Source organism: Halichoerus grypus, chromosome 14 (assembly GCF_964656455.1).
Source record: "Halichoerus grypus chromosome 14, mHalGry1.hap1.1, whole genome shotgun sequence".
In the NCBI taxonomy this organism is placed as follows: domain Eukaryota; kingdom Metazoa; phylum Chordata; class Mammalia; order Carnivora; family Phocidae; genus Halichoerus; species Halichoerus grypus.
In genome coordinates, this window is record NC_135725.1 from 57,071,737 (window position 1) to 57,094,390 (window position 22,654).

At 41.7% G+C, this 22,654-nt stretch overlaps 2 protein-coding genes, 1 non-coding gene and 1 pseudogene across 10 annotated transcripts in view; 2 read left to right on the plus strand and 2 right to left on the minus strand.

The window, feature by feature from the left end:
* The window catches only part of BAG1 (BAG cochaperone 1), a 39,153-nt gene extending 38,054 nt beyond the window's left edge, over nt 1–1,099 (minus strand). For all 7 annotated transcript variants that reach the window (XR_013443729.1, XR_013443727.1, XR_013443728.1 and 4 more), the window contains exon 1: nt 928–1,099. Coding sequence is in view for 4 of the 7 variants with exons in the window: in XM_078061380.1 (XP_077917506.1) it covers nt 928–964 (37 nt within the window). In the remaining 3 variants the exon portion in view is untranslated. The remainder of the gene's footprint in view (nt 1–927) is intronic.
* A 583-nt stretch (nt 1,100–1,682) lies between these two features.
* CHMP5 (charged multivesicular body protein 5) lies at nt 1,683–15,433 on the plus strand. 2 transcript variants are annotated; one of them, XM_036065069.2, is made up of 8 exons: nt 1,688–1,852; nt 2,605–2,709; nt 4,225–4,271; nt 6,272–6,365; nt 6,499–6,570; nt 10,518–10,626; nt 12,289–12,401; nt 14,724–15,433. In XM_036065069.2, exons 1-8 carry the CDS (start codon nt 1,784–1,786, stop codon nt 14,772–14,774), a joined length of 660 nt encoding a protein of 219 aa, XP_035920962.1. In that variant the 5' UTR covers nt 1,688–1,783; the 3' UTR covers nt 14,775–15,433. The 2 variants fall into 2 exon arrangements, with proteins under 2 accessions (XP_035920963.1, XP_035920962.1); XM_036065070.2 differs by lacking the exon at nt 10,518–10,626 and having other exon boundaries at nt 1,683–1,852.
* Nucleotides 9,339–9,442, plus strand: LOC118518352 (U6 spliceosomal RNA). Its single transcript, XR_004908582.1, has one exon. It is a non-coding gene; the product is annotated as a U6 spliceosomal RNA (small nuclear RNA).
* Nucleotides 15,434–20,159: 4,726 nt separating the features above from the next.
* LOC118518320 (cytochrome c oxidase subunit 8A, mitochondrial pseudogene) lies at nt 20,160–22,282 on the minus strand (annotated as a pseudogene).
* Between the last annotated feature and the right edge of the window lie 372 nt (nt 22,283–22,654).

A 22,654-nucleotide genomic window follows, 5' to 3' on the forward strand; every position in this document is an offset into this window, starting at 1 on the left:
CCCTGTACTCTGTAATGTTCTTGTCTCCTTTGCTGTCATGAGTAAGGGATTATTTTTTCCTCTAAGTCTGTCCCACTGGGCACGCCTGGGCACATACATGGTTGGTGCTCAGTAAATAGACAACGAGTGAGTAAACTCACACAGCAAAAAACTTCTTTTTGAAGCAGAAATGTCAATTCTTTAACAGGTATGTGGACAGTAAGGAGATAGCCCATGCCCAGTGCTTATGCCAAGCCTTGAGCCTGCACAAGAGCCACATGAAGTTAGTGGGACAGGTGCTACCAACTCTACTTCACAGGGATGAAACCAGAAGCCTAGAAAGGAGACATCCCAAGGTTACTCAAAACTGAAGGATCTAGAATACTGGTCTTGAGATTCTGAGGCCCTGGGGTCTCCCCTAGTCCTGAAGAGACTTTATAGGCTCAACTCTTGAGAGGACTGACTGTTTAGATTGATGTCAACTTCAACAGTAGACAGACCCAAAGGGTGCCCAGAGCGTATGCTTGGAGCCACAGCCCACTCAAACAACGGACATGAGTTTAGGCTCGGCACACACATAGGTGTCCAGACACACAGCAGTCATACACCACACGGCCAAATACAGTCCTGATACAAAGACCCCCAATAACTGCGCAGGCACACACTAACACATACAACCAGGACGACGACATGAAGCACGGACATCGAGGATAAAACAAATGGCCTGAGTCAAAATACACTGGCCACTGGAAAGGCGTCCTGATACAAGACCCCAACAAAAGCCGGTCCCAAACACAAACAAGACCCCACACTTCCGGACGGCCAGGACCAACACAGTAACACCTGCTTTTGGAGGACACGTGGCCAAACCCACAGACCCCCGCTGGGCTTTGGTAGCCCCGCACCGCGCCCACCCGGCACGGAGCCCACCCGGTCGTCCGAGCTCACTGTGGGTGACGGTCACGATGAGCCCGGCTGCCGCCATTTCCTCGCTCTGGACCACCTCTTCGCTCCGGGCCACCTCTTCGCTCCGGGCCACCTCTTCGCTCTGGGCCACCTCTTCACTTCGGGCCACCTCTTCGCTCCGAGCCACCTCTTCGTTCCGGGCCACCTCTTCGCTCCGGGCCGAGCGAGGCTGCACTTTCTTCACCCGCGGCCTGCGAGCGCAGCCGGCGGCGCCCCTGGTGGATCTGGCATGCCCGCTGGCCGCACTCCTGACTGATGATCGCTGAGAGGGAGGCGGACCGCGCTCGGCCTGGGGCACCGACTGGCGCGGCTCCCGGCCCGGCCGAGGGCCGCGCCGCCGGGGACCCAGCCGCCCCCGGTCGCCTCGCGGTCTCCGCGCGCCACCCCGCTCCGCCAGACCCGCGCTTGTTGACCACCCAGCGGTGGGCGCTGAGCTCAGCGCTTTGCAACCTGGGCCGGCTACTTCCCCGCCCCTCCCCGCCCCGCCCGGCCTACCGGCCCCGCCCCTCAGAGTAGGCCTCGCTCTGGCCCCGCTGTATTCCGCCGAAGCAGCCCCGGCCCCACCCACTCAACTGAGGCCCCGCCCCACTCACTGGAACCCCGCCCCACGCCCTTCACCGAGGCCACGCCCCTGCTGACTGTCCGCCATCTCCACCCTCCCGGAGCTCTCCTTCCCCGGAAGGTCGCGCTGAAAATCCGGAAAAATGATCGGGTAACTCCAATAGGCACATTGCGCTTGCGCCGGGGGGGGGCCGGAAGTCAAGGAGGAGGCGGAGGTGGCTCTGCTTCCGTTTCTAGTCTTGCTCCAGTGTTTGGGTTTTCTTCGTGGCCGCCCAAGATGAACCGATTCTTCGGGAAAGCGAAACCCAAGGCTCCGCCGCCCAGCCTGACTGACTGCATTGGCACGGTGGGCACTTTACCACGCATAACTAGACTCAGGGACTCTGACACTCCCGACCCCGCCCACCCTCGGCTCCAGGCTCCTACTCCTCCATTCCATTCTCGGTTCCGGACACCTCGGCCCTCTCCACCTCACCTTCGTTCCTGTTACCCAGGTCATTCCTGACGCCACGCACCAGGGACCCCCTAACCCCACTTGCACGCAACCCCTTCTGAGGCTTGCTGCCGTGTTTACTCGCTCTTTCCGTCTCCTGCCCCAACCAGCCATAGGCCCACATCCTTCCCATTCGTCCAGCCCGACCCTTTTCCCCTCTTTTATTTTTCATCCCTCTCCCACATCAGGATCCTCAACTTGATATCCTAGGTCAACATATACGTACCGCAATCCTGGATCTCAGTAACAGGAAATTCAGAACTCTGGTCCCTCACATTAAGCCACCACCCTCTATCTAAACGAATAGCATTAGATTTACAGCCCTAGCCCATTTCACACACCTGGTTGAGCCCCCAGCCTGACTAGTCTCTGATTGTAGGAGAATGTCGACTCAGCCCGGTGATTCCCAAATTCTTTCTGCTCAAGCACACTTGAAAGGGGCCCTAGAATATGAGAATCTGAGGGGTGGAGTATAGTTTATAAAAGCCTCCCAGTGTTTCTGACTAGTAATCTCCCCCTGGTTGGGAACCACTTTCCCACCCTTCTTTCCTCTCCTGCCCCTTCTCATGTAAGTGTATTGTCCTAACTATGTCTGTTTTCTCAAGGTGGACAGCAGGGCAGAATCCATTGACAAGAAGATTTCTCGACTGGATGCTGAGCTCGTGAAGTATAAGGATCAGATCAAGAAGATGAGAGAGGGTCCTGCCAAGGTAAGGTAGGCGGCAGCTGCAGAACGTGCTGCGACAGCCTAATTTGAGCACCTATGGAAGTAGGGCCCAGTAGTAGTCTGGTAAGGAGAAAACATGTGAGGGTGTATCCTTCAGGGAGGAGGGTTTGCAGCTTGATATGAGAGGAAGGCTGGGGTTTAGTCTGGTGGAGAGAAGATGCTGATGACTGGTCCAGAAGCATGTACAGGGGAATTAATACATTCTGCTGAGAAGGTGGCAGTCTCAGAACAGCATCTGGAGACCAGCATTCTATTAATAACACCATCACTATCAATTAGCCGTGACTGTCATAAAGTCACTTAATACCTTATTTTCCTCTTCTATTAGGTAGAAACAGAGATTACCATATTTAAGTGCATGAACTGTGGATATAGAACTACCTTCTTTTTTCCCCATCTCTGTAACTTATTAACTATTTGAACTAAGTTACTTAGCGTCACTGAACCTCAGTTTCCCTATCTGTAAAATGGGGATAACACCTACTTTATAGTATGAGAATTAAATGAGGTAATTCATGTGACCTACCTAGCACTGTGTCTGGTACATAGAAACATTCATAAATAATAAATGTTAGATGGGGCACCTGGGTGGCTCAGTTGGTTAAGCGACTGCCTTTGGCTCAGGTCATGATCCCGGAGTCCTGGGATCGAGTCCCACATCGGGCTCCCGGCTCGGCGGGGAGCCTGCTTCTCCCTCTGACCCTATCCCCTCTCATGCTGTTTCTCTCTCTCTCTCAAATAAATAAATAAACTCTTAAATAAATAAATAAATAAATAAATAAATAAATAAATAAATGTTAGATATTATCATCATCTGTGAGTAATATCTGCTTTTCCTTCTTCATTGGAGGAGACAAATACAATGATTTATGGAACAGTATAGAAAGGGAACTGACAAGAGGCTTTTCTCAGCCATCTTAGTTGGATGGCATGGAATGAAGAATGACCAGAGGCAGGAAAGCTCATCTAGACTTGAGATGAAAGCCTAAACCATGGTGGCAGTCAGGAAAATGACAGGAAAATCAGTTTGCAAGTGAGTTCTGAAAATCAGTAACAAGATGACTGCATGAAGAGACGGAAAGGAAATGTAAGGTTGATATAAAGGTTCTTAACCAAGTGAGAGATTGGTGGGACCATTGTGAATAATATTGGTGAGAGCAGGTTGAGGATTTTGGGCCTGTTGAGTTTGAGTAGATAGCAAGAAGTCCAAGTTGGGAATCTCCCTAAGGCAACTGGATGTACAAATAGGCACTATTACGGGTGTCCATGGAGAGACAATGCACTAAAGAGAATGCAGTTCAGTACCCTGAGATGTGGGATTCAAAGACAGAGACGAGATGAGGCTTAAAGACTATGCTTGGGAGGTGAAGAAGAGTCCAGGAGCCACTCTGTCTATGACTTTGAAGCAGAAAGTAGATATGTAAGTCCGAGATACGGGAGATTTCTTTTACTATATGTGTGTTTTCTTCTTTTAAATAAAATCTGTTTTTCTCCTCAGAATATGGTCAAACAGAAAGCCTTGAGGGTTTTAAAGCAAAAGCGGATGTAAGTTATAAGTGTAACCTCCTTTCCTCCAGCAGGTTTAACTGAAAGGGAAATGGTCTTATATTCTTCAGTTTTTCATAGTATTTTATAAGCATTCTTGATTTTGTTGCAAATTTCATTTACATATCCGGTGAGCTGGGTTTTTCTCCCCCTGCATGTTGAGCACTATCTGTTACAGCACTGTCCATCTGAACAGAACTTTTTGCTATGATAAAGATGTTCTGTATCTGTGCTGTTCAGTACAGTAGCTCTTAGCCATGTGTGGCTCTTGAGCACTTGGGAAGTGTTTAATTTTTAACAAGTAGCCCTATGTGGCTAGTGGCTTCTGTATTGGACTGCCCAGATCTATAGGTTCTCCCATTATTTATTTAATTAGAGTATGCCTTTTTGTTTGTAAAATTGAGAATCCTGAATACCTGTTCCCTCCCAACCAGAATAGATTTAAGGGTCCTTAATTTATTTTAGGTGACTATGTCTCAGTGTTTGAGCAGAAGCCAAATAGCATCTTTGGTGCTTACCCCTGTGGGCTGTCCAGCTGATGAGACCTTCTGCAGGGTTGTAGGGGTCAGATGTAAGCAGCTTATAAGGAACCAGAAATGTTGTTGATATCTCTATTTTTATTTTTAAAATGTCTTTTTATCAACACAAACAATAAATCATGGAACAGTACATCAAAAACTAATGATGTAATGTATGGTGATTAACATAACAATAAAAATTTAAAAATAAAATAAAATGTCTTTTTATCAGATACCACCTTCCTCCTTTTAAATTAGACAAAATTGGGGAAAAAAAATGATAGTTGTGAGAGCATGGTGAAACTGTTCCTTCTTAGTAGGTAGCACTGCAGTTTTTAAGTAACCTTTTTTAACAAAAGGAATGTATATTCATCATAGACGCCAGGAAAATACATGAACATAAACAGAAGAAAAGAACATTTACCTAGATTCCTACTACCAGAAATAACCATTTTTAGAATGCTGATTTCTTAGTTTCTTTTCTCTGCTTGTGCATGCATGGAATCTGTGCATATAGCTTTTTAGAAGAAAAATTGTATTGTGTAAATATAGGTTGTCCCTTTCCACTTCACATTATATCATGAGCATTTCTCTCCTTTTATACATTTTTTTTCCCTTTTATACATTCTTTGGAAACTTTAATGGGGTGGTGATAATTCTACCACCATTTGCCTACACCATAAATTGACCAATTTTCTTCTGGTTGGATAGTTAGACGGTTTCCAAATATTGTATAAAGACCATAGGGACATAAGTCTTTGAGGTAGTATTATACTTTGATATAAAATTTTTTTTTAAAAAAAGCATTTTGGAGGGCACCTGGGTGGCTCAGTCGTTGGGCATCTGCCTTCGGCTCAGGTCATGATCTCAGAGTCCTGGGATCGAGCCCCGCATCGGGCTCCCTGCTCAGCGGGAAGCCTGCTTCTCCCTCTTCCACTCCCCCTGCTTGTGTTCCCTCTCTCGCTGTCTCTCTCTCTGTCAAATAAATAAATAAAATCTTTAAAAAAAATTTTTGAGCACCAGGTATTACATCAGGTCTGGTGAATTACTTAATTATGGATATAAGATTAATAAAAAATAATACCTATTCTCAAGAAGTTCAGTCTACTGAAAACCAGTTTAGTTATATGTATGAAGAGCCTTAAAAATTGTCCTACCCTTTGCCCCAAGAATTCTACTTTTGGGGATTTATCATAGGAAATCATTTGAAACATCATAAAGACATATTAAGAGTATGTAGTAACATAGAAAACAGCAAAGGCTATAATATTAAGTGGAAAATAGTCTCGTAACTAAGATACAAAGACAAAAGACTGGAGGGGTACATCAGATGATATTTGTATTAGAGGGATTACATTGCTTTTGCCAGTTTTTCTGTGTATTTAATTTTTTAAAGAAAATTCCTATTTAATGTTGGAGATACTTTCTTCCTGAGGATTTCTGTCTGGCTCACATTTACCATTCTTAATTGATTCTAAAAAGGTATGAGCAGCAGCGGGACAATCTTGCCCAACAGTCATTTAACATGGAACAAGCCAATTACACCATCCAGTCATTGAAGGACACCAAGACCACGGTATTTCCATAGCACCTTTTCCCATGATTTTATTTTATTTTTTTACTCTTTTGTTCTTTTCCCATAGTATTTAAAAGACAATTTCACCAACATGGCTTCTTAAGACATTGTGTTCTCTCTTATCTTTTTTTAGGTTGATGCTATGAAACTGGGAGTAAAGGAAATGAAGAAAGCATACAAGCAAGTGAAAATCGACCAGATTGAGGTGAGATGTGTACTGGTTTCTGCAAGAATGTACACTAGTTTTGGAAAGAATCCAAATGAATGTGTATGTGATGGAAAGAACACAGAAGACTGATTCAATCTTGAGCTTGCCATTTACTAATAGAGTAACTTTGGGAAAGGATACCAAATGACTCTGATTCCTTGTTAACACAAGGATCCTAATGCCATATATGGTTATGGTGAGGATGAAATAAATGAGCTGGTGTGTCTGTGCACACAATACCTGGCACATAATAGACACTCAGTAAATAAGCCGCCAGTTTCCCGTTACTTCTAACTCACTAAATGATTTTGAGTCTGTTTCCTGAATTGTAAAGTAGTGATATTGCGACCCATCTCCCAGGATTGTCACGAGTGTTAAATGAGGATGTATATGTCAGGTGTTTGACACAGTTCTTGGAGTAGAGCTGGTTCCCTTTTCTAGTAATTCTCTTTATATATTTAATAATAATGTCATTAGATTCTTAAAATTAACATGTCTTTTGAGATCGTGCTTTAGCTGGGAGGTGAGCCCTAAGCACTTGGCTCCTCTCACCTCTGTCAGGTGAACAGCCCAGATGGCAAGCAGAGATAGCAGAGGGAGTGAGCGGTGACTGGTCAGAGGAAAGAGGCCTTTCTGCCAGTATGGTGGTATTCCTGACTTTATCACGCCACTCCACCCTCCCCCCAACCCCCAGTAGAATTTCTCTTTCTATGAGGGCAGGGACTTGATTTTGTTCACTGTTAGGCCTTGAACAATGCCTGGCCATAGTTGGTGTTCAGAAAGTTTTTGATGGATGATGAACAAACGAACAAGAGACTGTTAAAGGAGCTAAAGCAGTCCTGCCTGATTCAAGCCATATTTGTTGGTTATTTACTATCTTCCTGGCATTTTACTGCCTCTGAAGAGTATTCTCCAGGAGTGTGGATCTTTAGTACAAGTGAGGGCATTCCTCCCATCTGACTTTTCTCGAGCACCCCTCCTTGGACTGCCCGTGGCTGTCTCTCTAATCCTGCACCAGTCTCTGCTCACAGGGAGTTAAGCTCAGTGCCATCTTCCAGGACATTGACTGAGAAAATGTTCCAAGTAAATTTGTCTTATTTGTACAATACTATTTAGTAATATAATGAAACTGAATTTTGTTTTCTGTTTATAGGGTTCCTTATGTTTTAATTAGAGCTATTTAATGTCAACAAAACAGAAATTGTGGTCTTTCTGGGGGTTTTGTACGTCTCTCCATCTTTTATCTGCAGTTGTCTGTCTGGTTCCCTATCTAATTATCCTTTTCCTGTCTCCTCGTAGATTTGCCCATATGGCAGGTGGAGAGCTTCTTTCTCTCCCTTTTGGCCTTTGTGTCTGTCTGTGTCTGTTGTCAGTTGGGCTATCTATTTTGAATCATTTGTTTTCCTAAAATACTTTATAAAACATTTTCATTGTTTTATAACTCATTTTTTTGTATTTTGCCTATGTTCTCTGTTTCTAGCCTTCCTATTTTTCGGTTTCTGCACATCAGGTCTAGTGCTTATATTTGTTTATATTACTTTTGTGTTGTTTATCCAATATTGAACCCGTTAATTCTTTGTGTGATGATTGTGTGTGTGTGTCTTTCATAGAGTCTATTTCAAGGAATCCTATCCATAAATGATTTGGGGAGACTTGTCTTGATATATGATTCACGGCAGAAACTTGACTTGATTAGCTTACTCTGTGTTCTCACTCTCTTTTAGCTTTTGTTTCAGCCAGTGTTTCTCTGTACAGCGGAATGTCACATACGTACAGTGTGGTATTTGGGCACTGAAAATACAGAAAAGCTTAATGTTTTCTTTTTTTTAAAGTGTTTTTCATTTTACTCTCTGTGTTGTCTTCTTCACCTTTAAATGGAAAAACAAACCTCCACTTTGGGGGCCCGGAGGAGTTCTCAAATGTTTTGCATTGTTCTAAATATTCTGAAGGATAAATGGTGCCAATTTGGACTTTCTGCATTATCAACAATAGTCTGTTCCCTTTCTGTGGAAATTTAAGTCTATGACGAGCACATTGTTACTCTGCATATCCTTTTTTTTTTTTGTAAGATTTTATTTATTTATTTGAGAGAGAGAGCATGAGCGAGAGAGCATGAGAGACTGTAGAGGGAGAAGGAGAAGCAGACTCCCCACTGAGCAGGGAACCCGATGCGGGGCTCGATCCCAGGACTTCAGGATCATGACCTGAGCCGAAAGCAGATGCTTAACCGACTGAGCCACCCAGCGGCCCCTCTCTGCATATCCTTAACACAGTGGAAGATATGTAGTATTAAGTGCTTAGTGTTTTACATGTATTATTGCAATAAAGCCTTACAAAACCCTCTGAGGTATGGCCATTAATAATCTCATTTTGCAGAAGAGAAAATTATGGCTTAGGGACTTTATTTCTCATTAAGTAAGGCAAAATTCGAGCTTTTATATGTCTGATTCCAGAGTCTGTGCTCCTAACCATTATACTAGCTGCCCTATATTATGCTGTAGCACTTCTCAGATTGGTTTTACATTATTTCTGGCCTTGTAGTCTTCCAGTTAATCATGGGTAGATCATTCACAGATGACTTACGCTCTCAGTCAATTATTTTCACCAGCCTCGTTTCAGATATCAAGCCTGTCCTGATTCCATTTCTGTTTCTCCATCCAGGGTGGGCCTAGCAGACTTTTTGTATCACCCAGTTGTTTCCACTACTGTTTTTTTTCCCTACACAGTGTAGTCAGTCTTTAGCTGACTTAAGAAGACTAATTTGCGTGCTCACTTCGGCAGCACATATACTAAAATTGGAACAATACAAAGATTAGCATGGCCCCTGCACAAAGATGACATGTAAATTCGTGAAGCGTTCCATATTTTTGTCCCACATCAGGCTCCCTGCTCAGCAGGGAGTCTGCTTCTCCCTCTGACCCTCCCCCCTCTCATGCTCTCTCTCTCTCATTCTCGCTCTCAAATAAATAAATTAAATCTTTTAATAAATAAATAAATAATAAAACTTAAAAAAAAGAAGACTAATTTGCTTGTCTCTATTACCTGCTTTTCTCCATAAACTAGGAAAATGTTGATAGTGTAGATGTTGCTGGATTTAATGTTTTAGGTAAACTTTCTGTAATGACAGAGAGCTGATGGGCATCTGTTCTTGCAATAGGACTTTGGATTTCCATGAGGCACCTTAAATTCAAATGCAAGGTCACCAATTTAATTCTCTTTTTTTTTCAAGTTTATTTCTATTTTTGTAGTAATCTCTATACCTAGGGTGGTCTTCAAACCCACGACCCCAAGATCAAGAGTCGCATGCTCTTTGAGCCAGCCAGGCGCCCCAATTTAATTCTTCTTTATTTTTGAGTTTATATTTTATTACCAAAAAGGAGGATTATGTGGGTCATTGGCATTTACAGTTACTTTTAGGGGAATCTTCAGTTTTGTGATTTTTAGATAGTTCATTAAGCTCTCTTATACTTTTTTTTTTTGCTTTATTATTTTTTTTATTATTATGTTACGTTAATCACCATACATTATTACATCATTAGTTTTTGATATAGTGTTCCATGATTCATTGTTTGTGTATAACACCCAGTGCCCCATGCAGTACGTGCCCTCTTTAATACCCATCACCAGGCTAACCCATCCCCCCACCCCCCTCCCCTCTAAGGCTCTCTTATACTTTTAATTGGAAGGGGCATTCAGGAGTTATTCAGACCCATCCTTTAGAGGAGCACCTGCTCAGTTGTTGACTAAAAACAATCACTAGGCAAGGACTGGGGTAAGGGAAGGAAACTAACAATTGTTGAGAACTGGTATGTGCTCGGCATTTTATGTACATTATCTTTTTAAAAATTGCTTGTTTCTAAGATTCAGCGGAGAGAATAGGGTGGGGGGTGGTTAGAGGAAAATAGTAAGAAATGAATGAAAGCTGTCATATATATTTCTGTAAGGACTTACAAGACCAGCTAGAAGATATGATGGAAGATGCCAGTGAAATCCAAGAAGCGCTGAGCCGTAGTTATGGTACCCCAGAATTAGATGAAGATGACCTGGAAGCAGGTATGTTGTGGGAAAAGCAATTAGGAAAGAAAAAGTTTTAGAGTCTGAAAGGGGTGATTTCCTGGGACCTTTTCCCAAATGCTAGAGAAAATTCCTGTGAGGGTTCTGTGAGAGTTAGTTTATGGTACAGTCTCTGGGCAAAGAGCTTGTGAGGCAGGCATGTCAGATTTGCATCCTCCACCAACAGCTCTGGGAAGGACAAGCTACAGAGGAAAGTTGGGGCAAAGGTCTCTGCTGACCTGGTACTTGGTATCTAATTATTGCCTTTCCCTGCCATTTTTCTTTGGATTTTGTTCTCCCTATTATTGGAGTCCTCTCCCTCAGAACAGCAAAGCAGATCAAGAAATAGTCACTGGCAAGTACTTAGTGTGCATCTACCATATGCCAGGTACTGTGTTAGATGCTGGGGGTTTAACGTTGAAGAAAGCGGATACGGTCCCTGCATTCATGAAGCTTCTCTAGCCAGGTGTAAGAAACTGCTTGTTTCAAATAATTAATAGCAAGAACACAAACTGTTGGGAAGGAGAAGTATGGGGTACTGTGGAGCGCATAGCTGGGGAATGTAACCTACTTGGGAGTGGAGACAGGCATGGGTCCTGAAGGATGAGTAGGGGTTAGCAGGAAAAAATTGGGAGGGGTTGTTAAGTGGTCTCAGGGAGAGGAATCTTTACCTGAAGAAAACGAAAACACTAATTTGAAAAAATACATACACCCCTATGTCTATTGCAGCATTGTTTTTAATAGCCAAGATATGGAAGCAGCCCAAGTGTCCATCCATAAATGAATTGGTAAAGAAGATGTGGTATATATATACACAGTGGAATATTATTTAGCCATAAAAAGAATGATATCTTGCCATTTGCAACAACATGGTTGGATCTAGAGGATATAATCCTAAGTGAAATAAGTCCCACAGAGAAAGACAAATATCATGATGATTTCACTTATATGTGGAATTTAAGAAACAAAGAAAAAGATGAAAAAACAGTCTTAACTATAGAGAACAAAGTGCTAGAGGGGTGGGGAGGGGATGGAAGAAATAGGTGAAGGGGATTAAGAGTGCACTTATCCGTGATGAGCACTAGGTAATGTATAGAATTGTTGAATCACTATATTGTATACTTAAAACATTAATTTCTTTATTTCCTATCCTGAGTTTCCCCTGATGAATCTCTACCTGCTATTGTCATTTCTCTTGGTCATTTCCAACTCACTTTACCGTAGACTTGTTTTTAAAGCCTGATTTCATGTGATGATCATCAGTATATAACAATCTCTTGCTTTCTTTCACTGCTTTCTTTCAAGTTCATCAATAAATGAGAGAAAATTTTGTATATTTGTTATTGTCCAAATTTTCTAATTTGAATTGGCCAAGCGATAGCTCTAGACTCTTCTCATGAAGACTAGGACCTTGTAAACCTGTGGGGAATGGTTGTTTTGTTTGTTTTAGTTTGGTTTTTGTTTTTCATAGATTTTACCACATCAGTTCCCTTGAAAGTTTCTTATAATGGTCATCTTTTATTTTGAAAATAGAAATTAATAATCCTTTTCCCTTTGTTTTAAAATTTTTGTCTTATAACAAATAATTTATCTAACTTTCTTAACATTAGCTGCCAATTTTCTTGTGTAAATTTTAGTGAAATGTTACTTTTTCAATATCAGAGTTGGATGCACTGGGTGATGAGCTTCTGGCCGATGAAGACAGCTCTTACTTGGATGAAGCAGCATCTGCACCTGCAATTCCAGAAGGTGTTCCCACTGACACAAAGAATAAGGTGAAAGCTTTTTCTCTTTCTGTTAGCTATGCAAAATGTAAAGGTTTTATGCTTAATCACCAATTTGGGAATCTACAAGGTAGTCTTAAGTTAGAACAAGGAAAGATTGTCTCAGTCATTATTTTGGGACCCCTTGCTAATATTAAACTGTGGACAGGCTGTGTACATTGTGTCACTGAGGCCCAGGAGTGTTTTTCTACATTAACAATTTGTATAATTTAATTATGAACTTGTACTAGGTTCCATTTATAGGTTTTAGATAGCATTTCCTGGAAAAGTACCACTAACACATGCATGAACCATGCTGGGCAACAGCATGAAAGAAAGTTCTGTCCTCCATACACACTGCTTAATTGTAGGGTGGATTTTTTTTTTTAATAAAGATTAATAATTTAAGTATAAGACTTAATATAGAAAGATTCTCACTTAACAAGGTAAAGAATCAGGATACCTGGGTTTAAGTCTCAGCCCCGCCACTAACTGACTGTGAGACTTGGCAAATCACTTAACTGTTTTGAACTTTTCTGTTCCTTGTATCTTTAACATGCAGATAATTATAATTATCTCACATAATTGTTGTATAGACCAAGTTAGATCTTGTATGGCGAACTGAAAGCCCTATCCAAAGCCACATGGTTGTCATTATTATAAACAGATAAAATTTTGTTACTTATGAAATCCTGTTCACTCAATCTTAGTTCCTCGTGTAAATGTCATTTTTTTTCTATTGCCATTTATCCTGTGTTTGCATTATCTCCCAACATGCACATTGAGTGTGCAGAACCCTTGAGTGAGAGCCCATCTCCTCAGCTCTGCCTTTATTCACTGTATGACTTGGAGCAAATAAATAAAAAAAAAAAGATTTATTTATTTGAGAGAGAGAGAGAGAGAGCAGGGTGGGGGTGCAGAAAGAGAGAATCCCAAAGCTGACTCCCCCTCAGCGCAGAGCTGGACAACCCTGAGATCATGACCTGAGCCGTAACCAAGAGTCAGATGCTCAGCATCCAACTGAGCCACCCAGGCACCCCAACTTGGAGCAAATTAGAAATCCTTGTTTTCTGTCTGAACTTCATCAGTTTTTCCCACCTATGAAATGTAGGGAGCGAAAGGTAGGGAGTTGGTAGTTTCTCAGGTCCTTCTAGCTAATTTCTATGAATGTGCATCTTCCCCTACTGTACCCCTCCTTTCCTCCTTGAGTCTAGGGTAATCTTACCTTTCTCTACTGCCCATTCTACCCCACCTCACCACCCCTGCCTCTGACCATTTCAAGGTTCCAGGCACATAAGTTGGTTTTTTTGAGCATACCTGAAATAATTTTTTTTAAAGATTTTATTTATTTATTTGACAGAGAGACAGCGAGAGAGGGAACACAAGTAAGGGGAGTGGGAGAGGGAGAAGCAGGCCTCCCGTGGAGCAGGGAACCGGATGCGGGGCTTGATCCCAGGACTCTGGGATCATGACCTGAGCCGAAGGCAGATGCGCTCAACGATTGAGCCACCCAGGCACCCCTACCTGAAATAATTTTTATTAATGCTACCTACCACAACTCACCTTGTCAATACCCTGTAGCATCTATGTTTCCATCTTCTATTTGTCACAGATTCCTGAGTTAAATGTGCTGTTGAGGTATAGTTTCTTAATTGATAGTGGTATCACTGCCTATAAGTTTGTAGTAAAGTACAATGTGGAAGTAACTAACTGCCTGTCCTAGAGCACTGCTCCTTTAAGGACTGGGAAGCTGCAGAAGGTAGTGGTTCACTTTAGGAATCAGAGTGAAAATGGGAATCTGGAGGCAGGGACTAACTCCTCAGCCTTTCCTCCCAGACGTTCCCAGCTCCTACTTCCCCTTCCTAGGTTAACTCTTTTTTTTTTTTTTTTTTTTTTTAAGATTTTATTTATTTGAGAGAGAGCACAAGCAGGGGGAGTGGCAGGCAGAGGGAGAAGCAGGCTCCCCGCTGAGCAGGGAGCCCGATGCAAGACCCTGGGATCATGACCTGAACCAAAGGCAGCTAGCTGCTCAACCAATTGAGCCACCCAGGCACCGCCCGCCCCCCCCCCCCCCCCCCCCGGTTTACTCTTAAGTGTCTGTTTCTCTCACTCTTCTTTTACCCTGCAAACAACCACCGATTTTGAGCTTTTCCAGTCTTTTCTTGGTTTATCACGTCCCCCTTCACCTTTCATGAAAATGCCTTCTCATCTTCTCGGGGATTTTGATGTTCATTGGTTAAACACTCAGAAATGAGTTTTGACTACTAAATATTTGTAGTCATTTGTTTTATCAGTTGAAAAACAGTGGCACTGAACATTGCTTTCTTTTCACAGGATGGAGTCCTGGTGGATGAATTTGGATTGCCACAGATCCCTGCTTCATAGACTTGTGTCATTCAAGTACATCATGTAAAATAAACACATATTGTGGGACTAGGAAATATTTATCTTTCCAAATTTACAATAACAGATTTAGGTTTCTTTCCTTTCTTCAAAGGAAAGTTTAATTATATTGCTCTTTCATTTTTTTCTGTAAAGAGATTCATTGTTTGGGGGATGCTTTCTTCATACTAAGTTTTTATTTCCTTTCTCTTATGAAAGACTAACTTACTTACAAGTATCAGTGACTATGTATGACTTGTTTTCATTTATTAATAATAATTTGAAATAAAACCAAGGAAATGGAATCTTGAAATTCTAAGATCATATAACTCCACAATCTCAAATTGACCTGACAAATTGATAAGACAAAGATGAGATTATTGGGACTGTTCATTCTATGATTCAAAACCATTTTCTATTGTGGTATTATAGGTTGGTTAAAGTGATAGCCTTTTTTGATGGGTTTTGTTGTGTCTTGTGAGTAAATCATTACTATGTCTGATACTGGAATGAATTATCACTACTGTATCATGAGTGGATATTTTGACTCTGTGGTTCCCTCAGTATTACAGCCTGACTTGTAATCAATAATGACTATTTCTTGATATTTAATGTATAGGACATTTATTTATACTCAATAAATATTTTTCAAAAGGATATAATTTTAATAATATCACTTCAGCCTAAAACCTCTAGTACAGAAAAAAAAACTTAATATAATTTTAATGTTGATTCACCTAAAAACTCCACTACAGAAATCAAATTTAAGTGTTAGCATCAGAGGAAGGAACAAAGAACAATCCAGGCCTGGGCCCTGGTCTACTGTCTAATAACTTCTAAGCAGCCTACTCATTTTGTTAAACTTCTGTTTCCTTATTAGTATAATCATGCTTACTTTACAAGGCTTTTGTGAGGAATAATTGAGGTAATAGTCATGAGTATAGTTGACCCTTAAATAACACAGGTTTGAACACAATCCACTTCTCCATGGATTTTTTACAGTACAGGATTGTAAATGTATTTTCTCTTCTTTGTGATTTTCTTAATAATATTTTCTTTTCCGTAGCTTACTTTATTGTAAAAATACAGTATATAATACATATAACATACAAAATATGTGTTAGTTTTTTTATGTTATTGGTAAGGCTTTTGGTCAACAGTAGGCTATTGGTATAGTTTGGGGGGAGTTAAAATTTATATGCAGATTTTCAACTGTGCCCTATACCCCACATTGTTCAAGTGTTAACTATACTTTGCAACTTGCTATTCTCATATGAGGGCTGTTAACAACAACAACAAAAATAGGAGCTTCATTCTTTTCTTGGAAGGTGCCAGAAGTGCTACAGCCAGTCCAAATTCCTGCCCAATTTCAGAGTCTTTAATGATCCATTAGTGGGGACTAATCTCACCCTCTCGAGAAACCTTCCAATGGGATCGAACATTGTGCTATTCATCATTACCTTCTTGAAGCCATCCTTGGCTTCTCTATAATTTCTCACTCAGCTCTTTAAATATTTCTTCCACTACAGTTTCAATCTTGGATTTGAGATATATCAAAAGATATATTCTTGAAATATATCACACCCAAGATTTTAAGTATTACCTGTGCACTAAGGACTCAAAATAACTGTCACTAGCCTAGACCTCTTTCTTCATTCTTATTTTCAGTCCTGGGCATTCCTAATTAAATGTCCCACCATTACCTAAAATCTGACATCCAAATTAAGCTTATTATCTTGGGATTCACTCTTGGCAAACATTCCTGCTCTATTTCTTATCTTGCCAATGTTATCAGTGTCCCATATATTGCCAATTTTAATGGGTGATACTTTGTCCTCCAACCAGACCTCTTTAGTGCACTGGATACCAGTGAGCAATCATTCTAACAAAATTTCTGCCTTGGTTTTTGTGACAACACACTCTGGTTTTCCTGTTACTCCTATTTTCTCTAAGACTCCCATCTGAAATCCTCATCTCTCCAACTCTGTAATGTTGGTGCTCCTCAGGATTCTAACCTTTATCTACCATACTTCTTTCTCTGATCACTTATATTTACTGAGCTCAACTATTCTCATGGCTTTAACTGCTGACTTCTAAATCTATACTTCTATCCCAGATCTTGCCCCGGAGTTTCAGAATCCTATTCACATGCAGCTGTTTGCCTAGCAATTATTTGGATGTTCCTAAAGCCAGCAAACACTTGATATTCAAATGGCCAAGACAACCATTATCTTTCCCTCAGACCTGAGTCTCCTGTTTTCCCTGTCTCAGCTAATGGAACCATTATCCTCCATCATTCAAAACAGAAAGCTCTTGAGTTATCCTTGACGCCTACGTTTTGCCTCACCCTACACATTCAATTAATCATCAAACCCTGCTTTTAACCCTAAGTGTATTTTGGAATTAATGACTTGCTTTCTCTTCATGCATAGTTTGACTTCCCTGAGCCCATTCATCACATACAGCTATATTTATCTTTCTAAAATACAAATCTGACCTAATCACTACTTAAAGTCTTTTATGGTTTCCTGACACCTCCAATAAGACATACAAAGCTGCCTGTGACTTGGCCCCTACCTCTCTGTAATGTTTTATTGCTTAGTCTTTTCAGAACAACATTCTCTGGGGTACCTGGCTGGCTCAGTCAGTAAAGCATGTGACTCTTGATCTTGGGTTTTTAAGTTTGAGCCTATGTTTGGTGTAGAGATTACTTAAAAAATAAAATCTTAAAAAAAGGGGGGGGGCGCCTGGGTGGCTCAGTTAGTTGGGCATCCAACTCTTGGTTTCAGCTCAGTTCATGATCTCAGGGTTTCGGGATTGAGCCCCACATCGGGCTCCATGCTCAGTGGGAGTCTACTTGGATGTTCTCTCCCTCTGCCACCAACCCCCATTCATTCTCTGTCTCATGAATAAATCTTTAAAAAAAAAAAAAAAAAACTTCGCTTTCTTTTCTTTTTTTTTAAGATGGAGAAATTTTCTTTTTAAGTTTTTATTTATTCATTTAAGGAGTCTCTGCACCCAATGCGGGGCTCAAACTCATGACCCTGAGATCAAGAGTTACATGCTCTTCTCACTGAGCCAGCCAGGTGTCCCAACATTTTCTTTCTTTTACAGAACTGCCTCCCCCAATATAACCATATGATTATTGCAGAAATACCAAGTAGAGTAGCCCTACCCTTATTCTTCCAAGCTATGAGAGTGGGCTTGTGACCAGGCTGTGCCTGTTGGAAGTTCTTCCTTTGAATTTTCTAAATGGAAACTTAGGGGAAATACTTTCTTCCCCTACTCTCCCAAAGTCTTTGTCAGTATGAGAAGCTTGAGATGTTGAGGCCAGAGAGGAGACAAGACGAGAGGCCGAATGAAAGAATCCTCATGGCACTGAGGCCTGACTTCTGATCTTTGAGACCCCGAGAGTGCTCCAAGTCTCTGCAACTCTTCCTTTAATTCTGTGAACTCTCTGAGAATTCTGCCAGCAAACCCCCTTTTCTGCTTAAACTAGTTGAAGTTGGGTTCTTGTCACTTGCCAATAAAAGTCCCCAAAATTTCTCTGCAGCCTCTCTCTGTGCCATATCCCACTTTTCATTGTTAGGCTGCAATGATTGCTTCCAGTTCCCCCATTTCCACCATAAAGTCATGATTCCCTGCTTCTGACCATACCTTTCCCTGGAGATTCCTTAACACCTTTATCATTCTGCTAATTCTTGCTGTACTCAGAAAAGACCAAAGGCCAGGCCTTGGTCTATGTCAATCTTAGTGAATTTAAGGAAAGTGGAGAAGATGAGTCCTGTGATAGAGTCAGTCCCAGGCACAGCATAGTCTTTGACGATCACTCCTGTAGCTGCCACCAGTCAGCATCTCTGAAGCAGAGTTGAGTGCAGGTGGTCTCCTTGAGTTGTAATCTGTCAGCTCCAGCAGTTTAGCAAGGGTGGAGGACATCGGATCCAGTAAGAGAGTAAAAGCTTGGCACTTCAACCTCTATTCATCTCCCATAGCTTTCCTTTTATATTTTCCTACCCCCATAGATTCTAATATAATAGATCTGAATATGGTGTGAGCACTTGGATTTTTAAAAGCTCCCCAGGTAGTTTTTGTATGTAGCCAGAATTAAAAACCACTGCCCTAGGATGCCTGATCAGTTTGACTCCATTTTCATGGACAAGCAGTCTGGGCTGTTGCCATCAATTTCTACAAATGGAGAGCTAGGCAGTGATTGCCCTAAGGCAGTTTTCATCCAGAGAATGAGTTGGGACATATTCCCTCCTCTTCTATTTTTAGGGAGAGTTTGTGAAGGATTGGTGTCAATTCTTTGAATATATGGTAGAATTTACCAGTGAAGCCATCTGGGCCTGGGCTTTGTGGGAAGCTTTTTTATTATTAATTAAATCTCTTTACTTGCTATAAGTCTATTCAGATTTTTCTATTTTTCTTGAGTCCGTTTTGGTAGTTTGTGTGTTTCTAGGAATTTGTCCATGTCATCTAGGTGATCTAATTTGTTAGCATAAAGTTGTCCATAGGATTCCCTTATAATTCTTCTTATTTCTTTAAGGTCAATAATAATGTCCCCTCTTTGATTCCTAATTTTAATAATTTGAGTTTTTTTTCTTTTTTTCCTTGTCAGTCTAGCTAAAAGTTAGTCAATGTTGTTCTTTTTATTTAGTGAACTACTTTGTTTTGTTGTTTTCTATTTTTATTTCTGTTCTAACCTTGTTTCCTTCCTTCTACTTGTTTTCGTTTAGTTTGCTCTTCTTTTTCTAGTTTCTTAAGGTAGAAGGTTAAGCTGTTGATTTGAGATCTATCTTTTTTTTTAATTAATAAACTTTATTTTTCGGAGCAGTTTTGAATCACAACAGATTTGAGCAGAAAGTACAAAGAATTCCCATGTATGCCCTGTCCCCACACATGCACAACCTCCCCCATTATAGACATCCCACACCACAGTGGTACATTTGTTACAATCCATGAGCCTACACTGACACCTTATTATCACCCAAAGTCCATAGTTTACATAGAGTTTACTTTTGGTGTACTTTCTATGGATTTAGATAATGTAACCATCGTTGCATCATAAAGAATAGTTTCACTGCCCTAAAAGTCCTCTGTGCTCTGCCCATTCATCCTTCCCTTCCCCCTGAGCCCTGGCAACCACTGATCTTTTTACTGTCTCCATAGTTTTGCCTTTTCCAGAATGTCATATAGTTGGAATCATATATAATATAGCCTTTTCAGATTGGTTTCTTTCATTTAGTAATATGCATTTATGTTTCCTCCATGTGTTATTCATGGCTTGACAGCTCATTTCTTCTTAGTAGCGAATATTACAGTGTCTGGACTTTATTTTTATTTTTTTAAAGACCTATTTATTTATTATGGAGGGGGGGTGCAGAGGGAGAGGGAGAGGGAATCTTAAGCAGACTTCCTGCTGAGAGTAGAACCGGATGCCCAGCTCAGTCTCACAACCCTGAGATCATGACCTGAGCTGAAATCAAGAGCTGGACGCTTAAGCGATTGAGCCACCCAGGCACCTCTGGACTTTTTTTTTTTAAAAGGTTTAAATAGACTTTATTGTTATAAGGAGGGCCTTACCGAGTAGGGCCTTATACACCAATATATGTGGTCTGAGGATGTCACCAAGGAGAAATCGAGAGGTCATGATTGCAGAAGAGGTCATTGAAGGACACGATCCTGGGAAGGCCGTTCAGGAATGCAGCAGACATGATCAGGAGAGGCCAGGGGTGGTCAGGTCACAGGGTGAGGGACAGGACAGCCCCCTTCACTCCCATTTCTTGTAGCACTCCAGATGTGACAGGACCCAGCCTGATGGCAGGAGGAAACAGGAAGCAGGAGGTGAGCCCAATGGAGTCATCCATGGTCCCGAGCCCCTCCCGCGGTGGCTTGGAATGGATCTGGGCATGCTGCACCGGGAGCCACGGGGTGAAGTGTGTGAGGCCCCTCAGCAGCTGCGGTATAGGCACAGACATGACCGCACGGAGAGGCTGCAGACAGTGACCAGCAGTAGTAGCCCAAGGTCGGGAAACCAAAGTGGTGGCACCAGCCGGAAATTCCGGCACTGGGGAGTCCCGGCACTTCTTTTTTAATGCAAGTATGTCGTAAGTTTTGGTATGTTGTATGAAGTACTGTTTGTATAGAAAAGGCAGGATAGATGTTTGCTTACTTACCTTTTTTTATAAGTTTTGAAAATAATGAGAAGATTCCCTAGTATGCCATCCAGTTCCAAATTTATCCTTTTTGCCTGCTCTGTGAAATGATTTGCACCCTTTTAAATAGATCCTTTATCAGCTGGCAGATATTAAGATGTGTCAGTAGAGGGCACCAGAGAGATATTGCAGGAGGAAAAGGTTTTGTTTCCTGTTGTAGTGTTTCAGTTAGGCTTTTGTGCTGTGCGCGGCTTCTCCAGTGTTTGGCTCCAGCAAAGTACAGGGCTTCTTTAGCACGTGGCCTTTTCAGTTTATGGTGGCTAACAGCCAGAAACTTCTCTTGGCACCCCCTCAGGTGGTTTGTAGTAGAGTGCCTCTTCTGAGACACCTCCCCATAAATGACTTTCCCCAGTACCCTACAAGGTAGATTTCTGGCAGCTTCCGCTATCGCAGCACCACAGCCACTTCCCTGCCATCTAGTGAGCCACGGGCACATCCTGTCTGACAAGGTCTGCACGTCAGCTCTGGGGTGATCTTCATTAGACAGTTTATCTCAACCCTAGAGGTAGTGGCTGTTCCTTATATTGCTAATCCTATTTTATTTTAGAGTTCTTTTTACTTCTTTATTAGTCAATCCCCTTATTACTCCAATGCTCTGTTATAGTTAATAAGTCTTTAAATAAATAAAATCTTCTCTGTTCAAATGACTGTGTGGTTCCTTTCTCCTGATTGAACCCAGACTGATATATCTGATAATTTCTAAAGGTGACTGTATGGTTGGTTGGTTGGTTTGATGAACTGATCTGTCAAAATTAAGGATTTATGTTCAGTAAAGGACAAAATAGACCATGGAAGAAAAGAAGACAACTGAAATGTATAAAGCTGACAAGGAATTGATATTTGCAATATACAAGAAACCATAAGCAAGAAAAATAGAGCAACCCCAATAGAAAAAAATAGGCAATGGGTGTGAATAAGCAGTTAAAAAAGAAGAAACTCAAAAGGTCATTAAGAAATGTTCAGACTTGGAGTGCCTAGCTGGCTCAGTTGGTAGAGTGTGTGATTCTTGATCTTGGGGTTATGAGTTCAAGCCCTGTGTTGGGTGTAGAGATTACTTTAAAAGAAATAATAGGGGCGCCTGGGTGGCTCAGTCGTTAAGCGTCTGCCTTCGGCTGGGGTCGTGATCCCAGGGTCCTGGGATCGAGCCCCACATCGGGCTCCCTGCACCGCGGGGAAGCCTGCTTCTCCCTCTCCTACTCCCCCTGCTTGTGTTCCCTCTCTCGCTGTGTCTCTCTCTGTCAAATCAATCAATCAATCAAAAATTTTGTTACTTTAAAAATTATTGGTGCTTCCAAACTTTCCCCCTTCCGTTCAGTATCTATCTGTATTTTATTGTCATCTGCCCATTCAAGTCCTTTACCATTTTTTTTTTTTAACGATTTTGAGAGAGAGAGAGCATGAGAGGGAGGAGGGTCCGAGGGAGGAGACTCCCTGCTGAGCAGGGCGCCCAATGTGGGGACTCGATCCCGGGACCTTGGGATCATGACCTGAGCCGAAGGCAGTCACTTAACCAACTGAGCCACCCAGGCGCCCCTTTACCATTTTATAATATATGGTTAATCGGGTTTTTTTCTGGGGTTTTTGGTTTGGTTTTGGCTTACCATTTTCTGATTTGTAAGCGTTCTCGGTGTATTAGCCCTTTATCTTTTTTTTTTTAACGCGTATTTT